We start from the raw sequence: 17880 nt of genomic DNA, 5'->3' as shown, positions 1-17880 counted from the left end.
AGTATTTATGCAGGTGAAGTGTGTATGTGTGAGGTGTGTACTGCAATTGTTTAGAGTGTGTGGTGAAAGGTGTACTGTGCGTGTGGGTGGGGTGTATGATGTGATGGAGTGTGTACTGTGTATGTGGGGGTTTATTGTGTGTGGAGGGGGTCTACTGTCTGTTAGGTTGTTCTGTGTGTGTGGTGGTGGTGTTCTTTTTTTATTGTAATAATATATATTTTTTATTATTTCACCCTCCCTGTTCTAACCTTGAAGGGAGGGGTCATGCAGATCCGTGGTAGTCCAGGTTGCTGCCCATTTACTAGATGCAGGGCAGGCCACGCTCTCTCTTGGAGCTCGGGGACTTGCATTCAATGTCAGAGTGATGCGGTGGAATACCACAGCAATGCTCTGATATTGTAAGTGTCGGAGCTTGCGAGAGATATTAGAAGCTGAGGTGCATGTGTAGGTTTCCCACAATTGCCAACATTTAGAAAAAAATTCCAGGGACAATTTTCTCAACAAACCACACGTATTACATAACACTAGTTAATTTTATATACACACCAAAAAATAACTTTTTAGAAATCTTTTCATTCCTTGACACACATACACTCACTGACACACGCTGACATACTAACACCCATTGAGACATACATACATGCACACACAGACACACACACTGACCAATACAAACACATACTGGCCTATACAAATACACACTGACCAATACAAACACACACACACACTAACCAAATCACTGATCAGCCAATACACACTTACCCATATAAACATACACAGACTGACCCATAGAAATACACACACTGACCCATACATATACACATACTGACCCATACACACACAGACTGACCAATGCACACACACAGACTGACCCATACAGGTGAGGCAGATGTTTGATCTCTGCACCGGCCTATTAAAGGAACACTATAGTCACCTAAATTACTTTAGCTAAATAAAGCAGTTTTGGTGTATAGATCATTCCCCTGCAATTTTACTGCTCAATGCACTGTCATTTAGGAGTTAAATCACTTTGTTTCTGTTTATGCAGCACTATCCACACCTCCCCTGGCTATGATTGACAGAGCCTGCATGAAAAAAAAACTGGTTTCACTTTCAAACAGATGTAATTTACCTTAAATAATTGTATCTCAATCTCTAAATTGAACTTTAATCACATACAGGAGGCTCTTGCAGGGTCTAGCAAGCTATTAACATAGCAGGGGATAAGACAATCTTAATTAAACAGAACTTGCAATAAAGAAAGCCTAAATAGGGCTCTCTTTACAGGAAGTGTTTATGGAAAGCTGTGCAAGTCACATGCAGGGAGGTGTGACTAGGGTTCATAAACAAAGTGATTTAACTTCTAAATGGCAGAGGATTGAGCAGTGAGGCTGCAGGGGCATGTTCTATACACCAAAACTGCTTCATTTAGCTAAAGTTGTTCAGGTGACTATAGTGTCCCTTTAAGTTACAGAGAGCCATATCATGGCTGGTGCTGCCCTACCTACATTTTCCTTAGCAGGAATGGTGTTCGTGCTGTGGAAAAAGTACATTAATGCCATTCCCACGAGTTCCTTCAGGACTCAAGCCCTGATTTTATCACATATCAGACACATATTTCAAGCATCTGAATCTGAATTTCAGTTAGGTTAGGTTTCATGCATACACTCTGAAATCTTGACCAGACTCTAGCTCATTCAAAGACAGTATTGCATTGTTAAATAGATAAGTGTCAAGATTTTGCAGTCCAAATGGAGCTCAAATGGAGAGTAGACAGGGCCGGCGTGTCCATAATGTGGGCACTGGCTCTCGGGGGCACTAGTTTAAAGTGACCATCAGGAAGGAAGCGCACAGCGCTCCCTCCTACCAGTCACACAATGTAGCGTGGCTGAGTGGAGCGCACCCTGGTACAGGAATCAGGAGCTCCTGTACTGTGGTCTGCTCTGCTCGGCCACGCTACAAGAGATGTAATAAAGCATACCAGGGAGGGATGGGAGCAAACCACTGGGGTGGGGGGAGAGAGAGGAACACTAAGGGACAGGGGAGGGAAGGGAAAAGAGGAGGGGGGAAGAACACTAAGGGGGGTGGGGGGGGGCACTAAGAGACAGGGAAGGGAGGGGAGAGGAACACTAAGGGACAGTGGAAGGAAGGGAGAGGAACACTAAGGGACAGGGGAGGAAGGGGAGAGGAACACTAAGGGACATGGAGGAGAGAGGACAGGAACACAGGGAAGAAAGGGAAGAGGACCACTAATGGACAGGAAGGGGAGGGAGAGGACCACTAAGGGACAGGAAGGGGACAGGAACACTAAGGGACAGGAAGGGGAGAGGACCACTAAGGGACATGGAGGGGAGAGTGGCACACAGGTGGGCCTGGGGTGAGAAAGCCACACAGAGGGGCTGGGGATGAAAGAGACACACAGAAGGGCCTGGGGTGGAAAAACAAAGGGGCTGGGGGTGAAAGAGACTCAAAGGGTCTGGAAAAGAGGAAAAAGAGATACAGACGGGCTAGTGGTGAAAGAGAAACACACAAAGAAGCTGGAAAGAGTAAAATACACAAAGGGGCTGGGAGAGAAGGAGACACACAAAGGGTGGAGTAAGTCACACAAAGGGGGTTTGTAAGACACACAATGGTAAAAATAGGGCCTAACACATTTAAAATAGGGGATAAGAAACAAAAGGGGGGTTAAGAGGCAAACAGGTGAAGATGCACCGGCCCTCGGAAGAGACACAGGGCTAAGAGCTGAGCAGGGTTTCTAGGCACTCTCATCCCTTGCAGACTTCGAAAAGACAGGTTTAACCAATCTCCTGAACAACTCTGAGCTTCACATATCTGCTGGATACGTCTTGTGCACTAGCTAATTGGCAGGGATTGTGATGGAGTGGTGAGATAACAGCTCCTTGCACACCGCTGTACACCATGCAATCTATTAGGGCAGTGTTGTGGTTCCCTCTATGGGTGTGCGCCCTGCATGATCCTCCACACACCAGACCAGATTCTTCAGAGCTGCATAGTGTGGGATTCCATATCATGTTATAAGTAAGTGCGGGTGAAAACACAATATCATGAGATGGAGATAAGTAGAGTTTTATTTATTTATTTATTATTGCCATTTATATAGCGCCAACATGGATATGGCTGTCCAGGAAAACATATGATTACAGTAAAATACATGGACTGAAATTAAATTCTATTGGTTAGGGTTCTAACCATTTGACAAACTTTCTAGCATCTTTAAGAGTAAGTGAAGGTTGTTGTCCAAGTCTTACTTTATATATGCAACCTCCAATGAAGCTCAAAGCTACATTCCACATCCTCATCCACCTGGATCAAGAGTGAGGATTAGGCTAATAGCTGATTTATAGAAATTGAGGCAGTTATAAGGTACCGTGGGTCAGAAGACAAAGACAATAACCTATGGAAGCAGCTCTTTTGAACAGGGTCCTTGTCCCCAGATGCTCTTATATGTCTATCTTGTCCTACTGAAATTATTTGTAGGTTCTCTTTACCTATTGCACAGCATAGCTATGTATTTTATCACTTTATAAAATAATAATATATGAAAAGAATTTACATCATTTTATTGCAACCTATGTTGTAATAGAGTAGATGCCAAAGATGACAATAGTTGATTAAATTGGTCACCACTAGGTGTCAGTATTCTCTCACTACTAATGTACAGTTGTAAAATGTATCAGTGTCTTTAACACAGTTGTTTTGATTTTGCACAAAATTAATAGTAAGACATATTACCAATTATTAGAGGTGGACAGGTTTAACAAAAGATTCTTCCAAGAAGGAGAACATAGGCTAACACTGCAACTTTAAGGCCCTCGTCCTCGTCAAAGCAGCTAAAACAAAACCCCTTCATTTCAACTAAGCACTGCAACTTTAAGGTATGAAATTGAAATTTGGAAGATACTCCACTGGACTTATTTCATCTTTGTTAATATTATTCACTTTCTACAAGAATGCTGGCATTTTTACTTATAGTTTACTAGTGTAATAGTTTTTACTTGCAGGTACATGTAGTTATTAATACTTTGGCTGATAGAAATTGGTTGGCAAATATTTGAAATGTATACAGGAGATGTCTACTTTGCTCTACCATTCCCCCCTTCCACTGCTTGCCTCTCCTAGACGCCCTTTACCATTTGTATTGGTCTGTTTTTATTGGACGGTCTTTTTCCCAATTGTACAGCTCTGCAGAATATATTGGAGCTTTATAAATGCCTGTAATAATTAAATAACATAGAATGATGTTGAATTAATGGAGCTAATCTTATTTGCATGAGAGTTGTCTGTTTATGGTATAATAATATAGCAGCAGCTTTCTTTCGCAGGTTTTTCTGGGAATTTTACTGGGCTTATCCCTAAGGATGATGAATCCAAACCTGGTGCTATTTACATGTTTTTTCTGTAATGTGTGTAGCTTTCAGAATCTGTTCTAACTTACCAGGGATAGCAGCAGGGTCCACAAATTCCCAAGTTGCAGAAAATCCTGTATCCACCACTCTGCTGTTACTAATAAAATTCACCGACAGGGAATTGCTGTAACTAACGAGGTCAGATGGAGCATAGCTTCCACAGTGTGAACCTAGAAGCCAGGGAAAGGAGACTGTCATGCTTTGTAAAGACAAAATAAATACAAAAAGGCTCAGTGAAGGGTGGGGGCGAGGGTGGTTGTCCCCATCCCGATGGTCTGACAAGTCACCAAAGGGTTAGTTGTGTCAGCTACCCCTGCACTCCACCCCCACACACTATCAGAGAGCTGTGACACCGTAGCACATGCATGATCGGGGCAGAGGGATAGCTGGAGAGCTCACAGACATCTCCCAAGTATCCCATGATTAGCTCCTTTTAATTCTGGTGTTGGTCAAGAGGCTGACCCCACAGCTATGTTTTCAGAGTCACCATTAGTGTGCAGAGTTACCATTAGTAATGTAGGTGGCAAAGCTCTCCTGAAGATCTGTTCTCTGTCCCCTGTTTCCCAAGCCTCCTTAGTACATTGCGATATGTCGGAGCAGGATGCACTGTGTGTGTGAGGCGAAAGCCATATCTTCTAGCACCCGCATATCACCAGTGGCCTGGAGTTGCATTGGGGAGATTAAGGAAAGGAGAAAACAGGACATGCAAGGCAAGGAGAGACCAGCCATGATCAGGGAGGGTGTTATGGACTATCAAAGGGGGAACAAGTATAGAGAGATAGGAGTGTGAGTTAAGGCAATGGGAGGGGTTAGTAGGCAGACTATATGGGAGGTGCAGTAAACAGTTTTATTAATTGTTATAATAATAATAATAATTATAAATTAATTATTATTATTATACTAATAATAATAAATCCTCGGTAAGGGACCTGCAATCTGTTGGCGGTATGGAACTATGGTTTAGGTTGCAAATAAAGGACTTGACCCTAGGCACCTCATAACCTTGCTAAATTTTTGGAAGGGAAGGTTTGGAAAGATATCCCAATTATGCCTGTTCTATGCTCCTGATGAGCTGGAGACTATCCAGAGTGAATTTACAGGCCTCTTTATATAGCATATGTTATAACTTTCTAAGTTATGCCAAAACCTTTGTTTGAATTTTGGGAGTTTGTGGACAGACATTTTGGTGATACTTGAGAAAACCTATATTCGGTGTTGGCGCAAACATAAGGTCATATAATAATCAGCTGATTAGGTTGCACCGGCCCACGTGTGGGTGGGAGAGACAGACACATAGACGGGCTGAGGATAGGGATGAGACACACAGAGAGGCTGGGGGAAGAAGGAGACACACAGAGGGGCTTGGAGGGAAGAGACACACAAATGCATTGGAGGGGAAAAAAAGAAACACAGAGGGGCTGGAGTGAGGGAAAAAGAGACAAACAGAAGGGCTTGGGGGAGGAGACACAAATGGGCTGGGGAAGAGAAAGAAGCACAGATGGGCCGAGAGGGATAATGAGACATACTGGGACTGTGGGGGAGAATAAAGAGACACACAGAGGGATTGGTGGAAAAAGAGGAACATAGATGTGCTTGAGAGACAGAAACACAGAGATGCGGGGGACGGGAGAGACACAAAGAGGGGCTAGGGAAGGCGAGAAAGAGACCGGCGGTATCCTATAGCCACGCCACCTGGTCCCGAAGAAGTAAATCACCTATAAGGCGGGGAGACGCCCTAAAGAGATACTAGAAGGGATCCTACTGAATTGAGACACCTATTATGGACCAGCAAAGGTCTGCTCAAATTAAACATTGAGGTGCTACTGTGACCGGAGTGGAGCCCCATGGAGAGAGATATGTATGTGGCTGCAGAATAGAGGTACAAGGGCTGAATCTATATTAGAATTCATAATTTTCATAAAACAATTACTTTAAAAAGACCGTGAGGTTGACTCTGAGCTCAGGTCAGCTACATCATATTACCAGATATCTGTTGAAGGACGTGTTACAAGAATTAGGCATTGAAAACAAAAGGAAAGGAGAGGAATAGAAGTAAAGATTAAACCACTCTATACTCTCTTTGTAAAAGTTGGCAAACTATTATCTGCTCAACATCCCCTCCAAATGTCTGGACATTGTAGCTGGGATATATCATAATGTATTTCTGATTTATGAATAGCAAAAGTAGGCTATCTGAATAATTTATTTTTATTTTCTTCTTCTCTTAAGAAGCTGTTACTTACCTGCCTTCTGATTTAAAGTAGTATACGAGGACTACCTCCTTAATTAGGTTTTGGCAACAGGATATTCTATAACAACATCTGGTGGACATCCAACTCAAGTGAAAAAGCAAGAGACTGGCGTATAAACAATAATATAGAGTATCATCCTAAAGAGAAGACTAGTATATAGCTGTGGTAAGGGTTACTGCAGTACCCAGAGAAAATCCAAATACAAACTTTTCCTATTGTGCTGCTGACACCTGTCTCTCCAGCTCCAAGCAGGGTAAAGTAATCTACAAAAATAGAAAAAAATGAGGGCAGCAATTTGCAATTGTTTGCGCTGCCCTCATTTTTTCCATTTTTGTGGATTAAAGAGAAGACTGGAAGGAGGGAAACAGAGGTGTAGATGGAAGACGGAAGACAGAAAAATAAGGAAGTATTTTTTTTTTTTTTTTTTTGTGTTGGTCTTTTGACACGCACTTTTGTTTTGGTTATTTTATTACAGGAACATTTATAATGATATTTATCACAAGTAATGTATTGGCAGACTATCGGCACTGTTCCTTTAATAATTTAAGATTTATTCACTGATATGTGTGGGTTTTTTATGCACTTGGATATGGAGGCATAATTATAGGAGATTATTATAGAAAGCATTACCATTATAAATATAACAATATCCATAGGTGATATACGGGTAGACTAATTGTACTAGTGGTCCCAATAAGTAAAGATACACCAAAGAGGGTAAGACAATCAAAAGATGGAATATGGAACACAAATGGAGGTAAGAAATTCAAAAGAGGGGTTAAGAAAAACACAGGTGAAGATGCATTTTTATTTGCAGGGGGGTGATGGCAAAATGTATCTTTGTCTGTGTAGCCAAATGTCCTTACACCTGCCCTGCATATATAGAATAATAATGCATAACTTACCAAGAATACCCAGCTCATCTGAGATAGACAATTTGTCATTGAGGCATCCAGTGCTGTCTTCTATTAAGAAATTATTAAAGTGCAAGTGGATGACTTTATCCGCTGGAGCTATAATGTTCCATGAACAACTGGCATCGTTCACATATGTCGAAGGAAATCTCATTGATGTGAATGTCCCCTTCTTATCTTCCAGATTTTTGGCACTGCCACAGCGAGACACTGTTTTTATAGTGAATAAAATAGAATATTTAGACTTCTTTAATGTGACCATATCAGATCATGAAAGTGAAATGTGAAAAATAATTAATGTGACCATTGTTACCATTGTTACCTAAATGTTAACTGTACTGTCAAAATTAATCTAATAATTATTTAGCTGGGAAATAAGACAGTGATTTCAGTGATGTAACAATTTGTATAACCATTGGGTTGTCTCACTACTTGCTCGTGTATTTTTATTGAAATGGTAGATATATGAACAAAACCATCAAATTCAGTGCTGCTTACTGTACATGTACTGTACTGGGGACTATTCACTAACCATCCAACCGTAGCGAATTTAAGACTGAATGTTGGTGTTTGTTTGTTTGTTTGTTCGTTTGTTACAAGGAGAGAGCTGCCGGCTCGCAGCTCCCTCCTTGTAATATGTAAAAATAGAAGCGCCAGGGAGCTGTGCTCCCCGCCACTTCCTAAACCCCCACATGCCCTCCCTCACTCTATGGGGGTCAATATGACCCCTATGTTAGCATAAGGGAGGTTAAAACCTTCCGAATGCCCCTACTCGCTATGCCGCAAGTAGGGGCATATCTACTAAACAGTAAGCACTGTTGTGAACCCCCCCCATCTATTAACTAACCCCACACCCATCTATTAACTAGCAGGGGGACATAGTGTGACAATGGCAGGGGATCTATTGTCCCCTGCCACGGCCCCCACCCATGAGCGGTGGGTGGGGGCCCTAAGATGATACAGGGAGCCCTAAGATGACTGGGGTCACAAGGAGACCCTTAGTCACCCCCCCTTTAAATAACTTACTACCTACCTCCCTCACCCTAAAAATAGTGAGGGCGGAAGTAATAAATCTAAATACCTGAAAAAAAATTATACTTACCATTAGATGTCTTCTATTTCTAAAACCTTCTTTTTTCAGCCCAAAAAAGGTCAAATAAAAATCCATAATTTCCATCGAACTTCTAATATAAAAAAATAACCCCCGAAAAAAGACACCGGAAAAAAACCCCCAGACACTGAAAAATTAATCCATCTTCACCCAGCGAGGGAAACGCGCAGACTGAGCTCTGCAGGGCGGGGAAAGGCTTTTAAAGCCTTCCCACGCCCAGCAATTTGTCTCAGAGCGCTCTGTTTGGTGGTTTAAGCCAACCAATAAGAGCGCTCTGATAGATAAATAGTGAGCCTTACCTGATTGGGTACTCAGCACTCTTATTGGTTGGCTTGGAATCCAACCAATCAGAGTGCTCTGAGTAATTTTACACAGCGTGGGAAAGTTCTTTGGAATTTTCCCTGGCTGTGTAAAATTACTCAGAGCACTCTGATTGGTTGGATTCCAAGCCAACCAATAAGAGTGCTCTGATCGTTGAATAGTTGGTAGGTAGTAATTTATTTAAAGGGGGGTTACTATGGACCTGGGGACCCCTAGTCACCTTGTGGGGGGTTTTCACGTAGCCCCACCCGCTTCACAGGGGTAGGGTGCTGGGGAGACAATAGGTCCCCCGTATCATCTTAGGGCCCCTCCCGCCGCTCATGGGTGGGGGCCGGGGGAAGGACCTAAGTCCTTCCCCCCATTGTCACTATTTAGATTGTTCAAACAGGTGCCTATTGTCCCCTCGAGTGGGGGGGGGGGGCGGGACAATAGGTTACAGCAGTGAGCCAATCTCTGACTCATCTCACTGCTCGTGAATGTGCAAATGGAGCGCATGCGCAATCAAGGGTTCGCAGCTTCTCATAGGGAATCATTGAATATAATGATTCCCTATGAGTGTAATTTGATTGGCGCATAGTGGCAAATGCTGCGCATGCGCGTATGGTCCGCAATACTTTTCTATGAGAAGCTAGTGATTGGACCCGAATGATAAGTAACTGATGACGCAAAAGGGGGAGGGGCGTAATGCCGCTAGGTCAACTAAACAACTGTAAGAAACAAGGTAAATACTTATTTTAAATGTAATATTACTAATAAATAAATAATTGGAATTGTGTTTGGAGATATACAGAATATTAATACAAATACATCTGAAATATAATAAACTTGAAGATAGTACAGTGTTCCTTTAACTTCCCCCCAAAAAACAACAACTGATCACGCCACCTAGTGACCTTAGAAGAACAGTCCAATCATGGGGGCCGGGCCCGACTGCCATGGTGGAGAGCTGAATCGTGAGGGAGCTCCTCCACTGTCTTGTTTAAAAATCCTTCCTGTGACCTTACTTTTATTGCCAAAATACAGCTGAGAGTAGGATTTGCTCCCCCCGACCTACCTGATACGCTGTCCAGCTGCTCCAACCTTGAAGAGAGTTTCTTTACCCCACCATGGCGGATGAGGCCTAGTGCGCACCGGGAGGAGAGGTGGCTGCTCTATGGAATCGGAGATGCACAATACCAACTAATGTCAAGCAAGTGCTCTGTTACCCTTCCCCCTTCCCACCTTTGGACCGGTGGACACCATCCCTCCTAGCTCTGCATTAACCGACTGGGAGGCCAGACTCAACATCATCTTTGCCCGTTTCCGGAAGCAGCTGAAATGCAGTGTCAGAGAACAATCCCGGGGAAATACCCAGGAAACACACATCCAGGCAACTCACAGACTCCCAGGGCACCACAGGCGGGGCAAGCATGCTCCAAGATCAAGCCGAACCAGAAAATGGCAGAGACGCCCAGGCCCAGGCACCACAACAGAAGCAGGGCGCAAATACCCAACAGCTCAGCTCAAATCCACTCTACCCGGAGCAACTGGCTTACATGGGAGACTTTTGAGGCTCCAGTTGGGTACACCTTCACTTTCCACTACGGAGCCACCACAGCTTAAATATAGGCCCTTGTGCTTGCTGACTGTCCTGGTGCATCTACACTCAGTAATACCCCAAAGTGGCATTGGTTGACCAAAGACTGGACGCTTGCCGGCTGGCACTAACCTCCTCCTACAACCACCACAAGACTTGATTTTTGTTTATCCTCCTCTATTTTCCCACTTAATGTTGCATATATTTTGCCTAGCGTTTATTTAGCTTGCTCTCAGTAGATAACAATGTTGAACTTGTTGCCCATGTGACCTGATAACTTAAACTGGGGCCGCTTGGGTGTTCCAACATCTGCATTCATTGAGTACTAGCATTATGATATATCATCCTTTGACACTTATACCACTAACTGCTCTATTATCATTATTACTAAAAATGTGCAGCACATTGCAATGCCACACTGAAGTATTATAATGTCTAATGTTAATAAGCTTGTTCCTGCGGTTTTGGCTATACAAACTCGCCTGTTCTAATGTGCACAACAAAAATAAAGAATTATATAAAAAAAACCAAAAAAAAAACCACTCCAATCATAACCACTGCAGTGCTTATGGTGCCAAGTATGCCCTGGTGTCATCCTGTTGTAGAATGTCAAACCATTTTAGTATGATTTTAGAACTAACCTGGATCTTGCCAGGTGCTTTCATCGCACCGGGTGCTTCCACTGCTTAGAGCAAAGCAAGACCTGAAATCATTGGCTGAGTACATCAACTAAAAACTGTGATCCAATGCGCCTGGTCCTTGCTCAACACAGCAATCTAGTTGATGTGGTGTGGGCACCCAGTGGGACCCAGGTAAGTTGTCAAACTGTAGTAAAACAATTGAACATCTTACTGTGGGACAGCGCGGGGGCCCTCCTGGCACCATAATCACTACAGTGGACTGGAGTGGTTATGGTGCTTGGAGTGTTACATTGCACATAGCATTAATTCAAGGGTAACAGTATTACAAAAGCTGATTTCTTATTTTCTTATTGCAAGCATCATAACCACTACAGCTATCTCCAGAGGAAACAGCGACTGGAGGTTTACTAATGTGAAATTAAAGCAAGTCATTTCAATCACTTCAATACAATCTAAAAAATATACATTTTGGGGATACTGTTATATGTCTTATTATATATCAGTAAAATCCTGCTTATAGACTGAAAAAATACATTCATACTCAGAACACACTGACTTGATTCTTTTAATTTATTCTGTCAGACTTGTTCTATTTATATCATATGTACTCATTGAAGGAAAAATGCTATTTTTTGCCAGATGAATCACACTGTGGAGACCTTACACAATCTTTTATTTGAAAAGTTGTTGTTTCATTGCAATGTCACCTAAGAGCAATTTACTTCTGTAAGAAACATTGTAAAAACCCAGCCATTGCTTCTCTGTGAGACATTGCTGGATTCATAAAAAAAACACGAGTAGGAATATGGCCCACAATTATACTATATAAATATATAAAAAAAATAAAAATCACACATATATATAATGAGTACGGCTCTCTTGGTTTCATGTGTGGACATGTTTGGGAGTTCAGGCCAGTTCCCATGGCTGTGTACCCCTGAAGGTCACAGATCCCTCTTTTCAGGACTCCATTTAAGGATTTCCCAAGTAAGTGGAATAATTTCACAAGGCATTAGGTTGCTAGGATAGGACCTGCCCAAATGGGGTACGTTGGCATTGTGGCAGGCAATGTATGATCATGCACTGTAACTAAATCCATATTTCTTTTGCCTAAGTCAGGTGTTTTTAAAAAGCTTATTGCTTTTTGTGAGCGTTTACATTGCTGTTTAGTGAGTAAGCGCACTGGATATTATCTTATATATAAGATATAAATATTTGAAGTAGTGATGAGAAATTAATGGCACAGATATTTCTACTTGACTTAAATTTACTGTTTAGAATAAATATCCATAGCAGTTATAAAAGGGAAACTCACAGCAATGTCATTTGTGACATTTAATAAAACATTAAAGAGCATCTTCATATTCATGTGATTAATGCCTACTTTAAGTGATAGGCAATTTAATCAGGAACTACACTGATATATTTAAAGTAATTCATTTCATCCTGGGTCAGCCTGGTCAAAGATAACTGGGGTTATATTTTAAACGTATGTCTTTCTTATTTATATGGCAACATCTAGATTGCCCTCAGCAAGACACTATATTAATGATTTTTAAAAATGTTTTTTATATTTCGTCCTCGAACGGCTACACCAATTTGTTACACAAAGGGAACACACTTACCATTGTTATCAAATAAATATTTTTTCATGGTTTGATGGATCCAGTCTATATAGGCAGATGTGCGGGTAAATACACTTGGCTTTTTGTCCATAATACAGCCAACGACCCCAAAACTGGTGACCCCATGGACCTCCCAAGTTGAATTGTCTTGCAAAGATGGACAGGCTAGTGGTCCACCTGAATCTCCCTGAGATTTAAAGACATAATATTGTTACTGAAATGGAGCAAAATATGATATCTTAGTTCACAGGTGAAACAATTTAATTTAATTTAATTTAATGCTACGAGGCATGGAATATAGAAACTGTACCGAGGGCTACATATCTATCCCTAGTGCCCAGAAATAGTTCTCTACAAATGAAAAAATAAATACATTTTCCAACTGGATCCTAGGTGTTTATTACTAAAATAATGTTACGGTAAGAAGTAAACTGTGAAGAATCAGGTGAAAAGAGACATGCTGAGCAACATTTTCCCAAATGAAGAGATTTGAAACTGGGGGACAGTGATCTGCAATGGTAAAATCATTTTAATAAATGTTTACATAATTAATCTGAAAAATATAGCAGATACATAGTGCGAAAAAAAAATCAGCTTTATGTAAATAACGTTTATGTAACTGGAATTCGCAATGATGGGTGTGCTCAATGAAACACTCCAAACATATAAAGCACTTCAGCTATATGGCTTTTCTATAAACCTTCTGATTAGGTTATTCCTTCTTCCTCATCTTTGCCAGAGAAGAGGGGGTGAGATGCAGTAGCTGTGGAATCTAGATCTTCAGCTATTGCAAGCCAAGATTTCATACACCCCCAAAGAAAACATGTAGAAAGAATTACCTTCATGTTTTCTTAGGATAATATCTACAAAACTGTAAACAAATGTCCCCCCCCCCCCCCAGAGTGTTTTTATTGAATCAACATAAAGACACATAGAAATGAATAAATTAATAAATATAATTTCCCCTCCCTCTCCCTATTCTGCCACTGGGTCTCCATTTCTCACTTTTTCCAATCTTATTATCATATTGCTACCAAATCTTGAAATAAGACAATATAGACACAAAGTAGAAATACAAAAATAAAAAAATGTGTCGCCCCAGTCTTCATTGTCTCCATTTTTCACTCCCTCCTATCCCGTTACCACAAACCCTACACTTTACATGTGATGTCACCATTTCCCCCTTCAAAACACTTCACACAGGAGCCAAAAATACATCTAATTCTCATCTTTTAACTAACTATTCTTGAGGCCTATGCCATATACAATCCTCCCTCATCTTTGCTGTGCTTTATACAATCCTCCCTCATCTGTGCTGTGCTTCAATTAGATGAACAAGGTCCAATGGGAAGCACTGGATAGAGGGTTGTCATGACTGAAACACAGATCTCTGCTCGCTCCCATATTTACATAATGGATGTAATAAAAGTAATCAATATAAGCCTCATTTGCATATTGCTACCCACAATCCCTTGGTGAAGTAGAAACAATAGTGGAGTTTGGTTGGAAAGCAGGTTTTCTGACTTTTTGTGATGAATAGATCTAATCAATAATGCTCTAGTGATTTTATCGTACCAACAGTCCAAGCGTTTTGTTATGATTTTTTCTTGCAGTAACTGTTACTGTGTTTCTGTCATGGCAAAATCATATGTACATTATGGAACAATGTAAAATGTGCATGTGTATGTACTTCTTGAAGCAGTAATAGATACATACATATATCTGCCAGGGGGAAGTAACTCATATGTGTGCATCTGCTACGGAGCAATGAGTGTGGTGTCTGTCGTTTTTTAGCCACTGGGTGCCTCACCATGGTGCAGAGATGACTATGTGAGCACCTGTCTGTCACAGAGCTGCTAATAGTTTATGTTTATACATCTCTCACAATGCTTTGACTAGTGTGCTGATGAGTCAAATTGCAATAATATGACTGTCAGTCAAAATGCAGCAATACTTCTTAGATAACCTTTTTTAATCCCCATGGATTTCTCTCTTTGCCTAGTGTCTCGCTTCTCTAGAATGTTTTGTGTTAATGAATGTATAAAGGAAATCTACAGTTATGAAACTTAAACGTTGGTGTGATCAAAAGCAGAATAAATACATTGATCTATGAATATGGCTAGAATTCAACTATCAGTGTTAGTAATGTGTGTGTTTGTATGTGTGTGTGTGTGTGTGTTTGTGAGTGTGTGCTTTTCAAGTAAGTTATTGAAATATCTGATCTTTGATTTGTTAAAACTGTTTGCTTTCTTCCATTTCCAGATGTAAAAGACACCAATTGTTTTTAAAATATCTAAGTTCTCTAAAATGCTGTGGAAGGAGAGTAAGAGGTAAGCAATGAGCATTAGGTCAATTAAAATAAACCTATTTAGTGCTGCTCCATTTATTTCTACAAGTTAGCATTCCAGATCTCTCAGTCTCTCATCTTCTAAGCAGCATTAATAGCTCTGAAAGTAAGTTGTTTATTTCCTAAACTGAATGTTACATCCAAATGCAAAATCCATTAATGATATCAAGCAATTACACTTTTGGGGTTCTTCACTAAATTGCAGTGAAATGACATTTTAGTGTAAAATAGTTCATCTGAAAAAAAAAAAATATCTCCAGCTCTGCTACAGTATCAGTTACATCAATTCGAAAATTCAGACGCTTCAGATTTTGCCAAAATATTAGAAAATTGGCCGAAATTTGATTTTGAACAAAATTATGAATTGCTCATGTCTATTGGTCACTCCCTTTTAGCCTTAGTATTGCCATTGAGATTTCAATTTTTCTATTTTTAAATTCGCTGCTATTCAGAATTTAGAGAATAAGGCTATGCAGATATATGTGTTGAGACTAGTTTCAAATGTGCAGATTTAAAGAGGTACTATAGCCACCCAGACCCCTTCAACTTAATGAATGTATCCCTGTTCTTTTAACCCTGCATTGATTTGGAACCTGCAATATTAACATTGCAGGGTTAAGTCCACCTCTAGTGGCTGTCAGTATGATGGCAACTAGAGGAACTTCCGCTGCACTGCCTGAGTAAACCTTGGTTACGTGATGTCCAAGCCATTGGAAAACATTGAACATAATGAAATTGAAATTTACTTTCAATTCACTTTGAATTCACACTCTTCCCCATTTCCATAACTGACCTCCTCTTCTTAGCATAAGAGAAGAGTATTGTATTGACCCATCAATATTACCTGAAGGTTTTTGTGCAATTCACATTTTGCTTCTTTGTTTCTTTCTTTTATACTACCGCTGAGTACTGACCTGGCACACTGACTTCAGCTCATCAGGTAGATCATATCCGGCACAGATCATCGTGTCTCTCATTTGGAACCACCAGTATTGAGGAGTTTTGCAAGTCTCATATGGGATAACTGGCAGAGCCACTTGATTTAAAGCTTCTGCTGCTTTTGGTGCTAAGGAATTCCCTTTAATTTACAAAAAATGACAATTATTACATAATGTAAAAATATCACTGTGCGTCATAATCTCAGTAGTACTGAACTTTTTTTGTATTAGTGTAATAGCATTATTACTACAGTCTATCGAACAAGCAATAGATGGATACATTATGTTTTGTTTTGTATTTTCAAAATCAATTATTTGAATTGTAGCTTTTTGATAGTTTAGCTATAAAATCACAATAATAATACAAACAGTAAAATCAACCCCCAGGGAAATCAATAGAGCACATGTTCATCTGTCCACCAATCAATCCATCCATCCTTTTCAACCAGCACAACATAGAAACATAGAAACATAGAATGTGACGGCAGATAAGAACCATTCGGCCCATCTAGTCTGCCCAGTTTTCTAAATACTTTCATTAGTCCCTGGCCTTATCTTATAGTTAGGATAGCCTTATGCCTATCCCACGCATGCTTAAACTCCTTTACTGTGTTAACCTCTACCACTTCAGCTGGAAGGCTATTCCATGCATCCACTACCCTCTCAGTAAAGTAATACTTCCTGATATTATTTTTAAACCTTTGTCCCTCTAATTTAAGACTATGTCCTCTTGTTGTGGTAGTTTTTCTTCTTTTAAATATAGTCTCCTCCTTTACTGTGTTGATTCCATTTATGTATTTAAATGTTTCTATCATATCCCCCCTGTCTCGTCTTTCCTCCATGCTATACATGTTAAGATCCTTTAACCTTTCCTGGTAAGTTTTATCCTGCAATCCATGAACCAGTTTAGTAGCCCTTCTTTGAACTCTCTAAGGCAGCGGTTCCCAAAGTGTGGGTCGCGACCCACTGGTGGGTCGCAGGGCGATTCCCAGTGGGTCGCGCTGACCCACACATCCAGGGCCGCCGGCAGTCAGGCAGACTGACACCAGGAGGGAGCCCGGCGGCCTGCCCTGTATGCCGCCGGGCTCCCTCCAATCAATCTGCCCAGCAGCTCCGGTCTGCAGCTCCGCCGGGTGCAGAGCTGCAGACTGTGTGATAGAAGTCTCGCGAGCTCCCAGAGCGTTACCATGGCAACACTCAGGGAGCTCGCGAGATTTTTATTACACTGTCTGCAGCTCTGCACCCGGCGGAGCTGCAGACCAGAGAGTTACCACACTGGACCATCAGGGAGACACTGGACCACCAGGGAATTAAATTAAGGTAGGACACAGCCCCCAAATCCTGACCCCCTAATGTAAATAATTTTCTCCCTACCCCCCCCCCCGTAACCCCTTCACTCCCTGCCCCTTCCCCTCCCCACCCTGTAACCCCTTCACTCCCTGCCCCCTCCCCACCCTGTAACCCCTTCACTCCCTGCCCCCCCAACTGTAACCCCTTCACTCACTGCCCGCCTCCCCACCCTGTAACCCCTTCACTCCCTGCCCCCTCCCCACCCTGTAACCCCTTCCCTCACTGCCCCCCTCCCCACCCTGTAACCCCTTCACTCCCTGCCCCCCTCCCCACCCTGTAACCCCTTCACTCCCTGCCCCCCCAACTGTAACCCCTTCACTCACTGCCCCCTCCCCACCCTGTAACCCCTTCACTCCCTGCCCCCTCCCCACCCTGTAA

At 41.6% G+C, this 17880-nt stretch overlaps 1 protein-coding gene across 1 annotated transcript in view; it reads right to left on the bottom strand.

Moving 5' to 3' along the window:
- LOC134615568 (ovochymase-2-like) overlaps positions 1-17880 on the bottom strand; it is a 148592-nt gene that overhangs the window by 21733 nt on the left and 108979 nt on the right. The window contains exons 15-18 of the mRNA XM_063460113.1: positions 16129-16292; positions 12868-13054; positions 7585-7803; positions 4457-4597 (exon numbers count right to left, since the gene is read on the bottom strand). Coding sequence (XP_063316183.1) covers positions 4457-4597; positions 7585-7803; positions 12868-13054; positions 16129-16292 — 711 coding nt within the window. The remainder of the gene's footprint in view (positions 1-4456; positions 4598-7584; positions 7804-12867; positions 13055-16128; positions 16293-17880) is intronic.

Source organism: Pelobates fuscus, chromosome 6, assembly GCF_036172605.1.
Source record: "Pelobates fuscus isolate aPelFus1 chromosome 6, aPelFus1.pri, whole genome shotgun sequence".
NCBI lineage: Eukaryota > Metazoa > Chordata > Amphibia > Anura > Pelobatidae > Pelobates > Pelobates fuscus.
The sequence above is the reverse complement of the archived record's forward strand: the minus strand, read 5'-3'. Positions and strand labels throughout refer to the sequence as shown.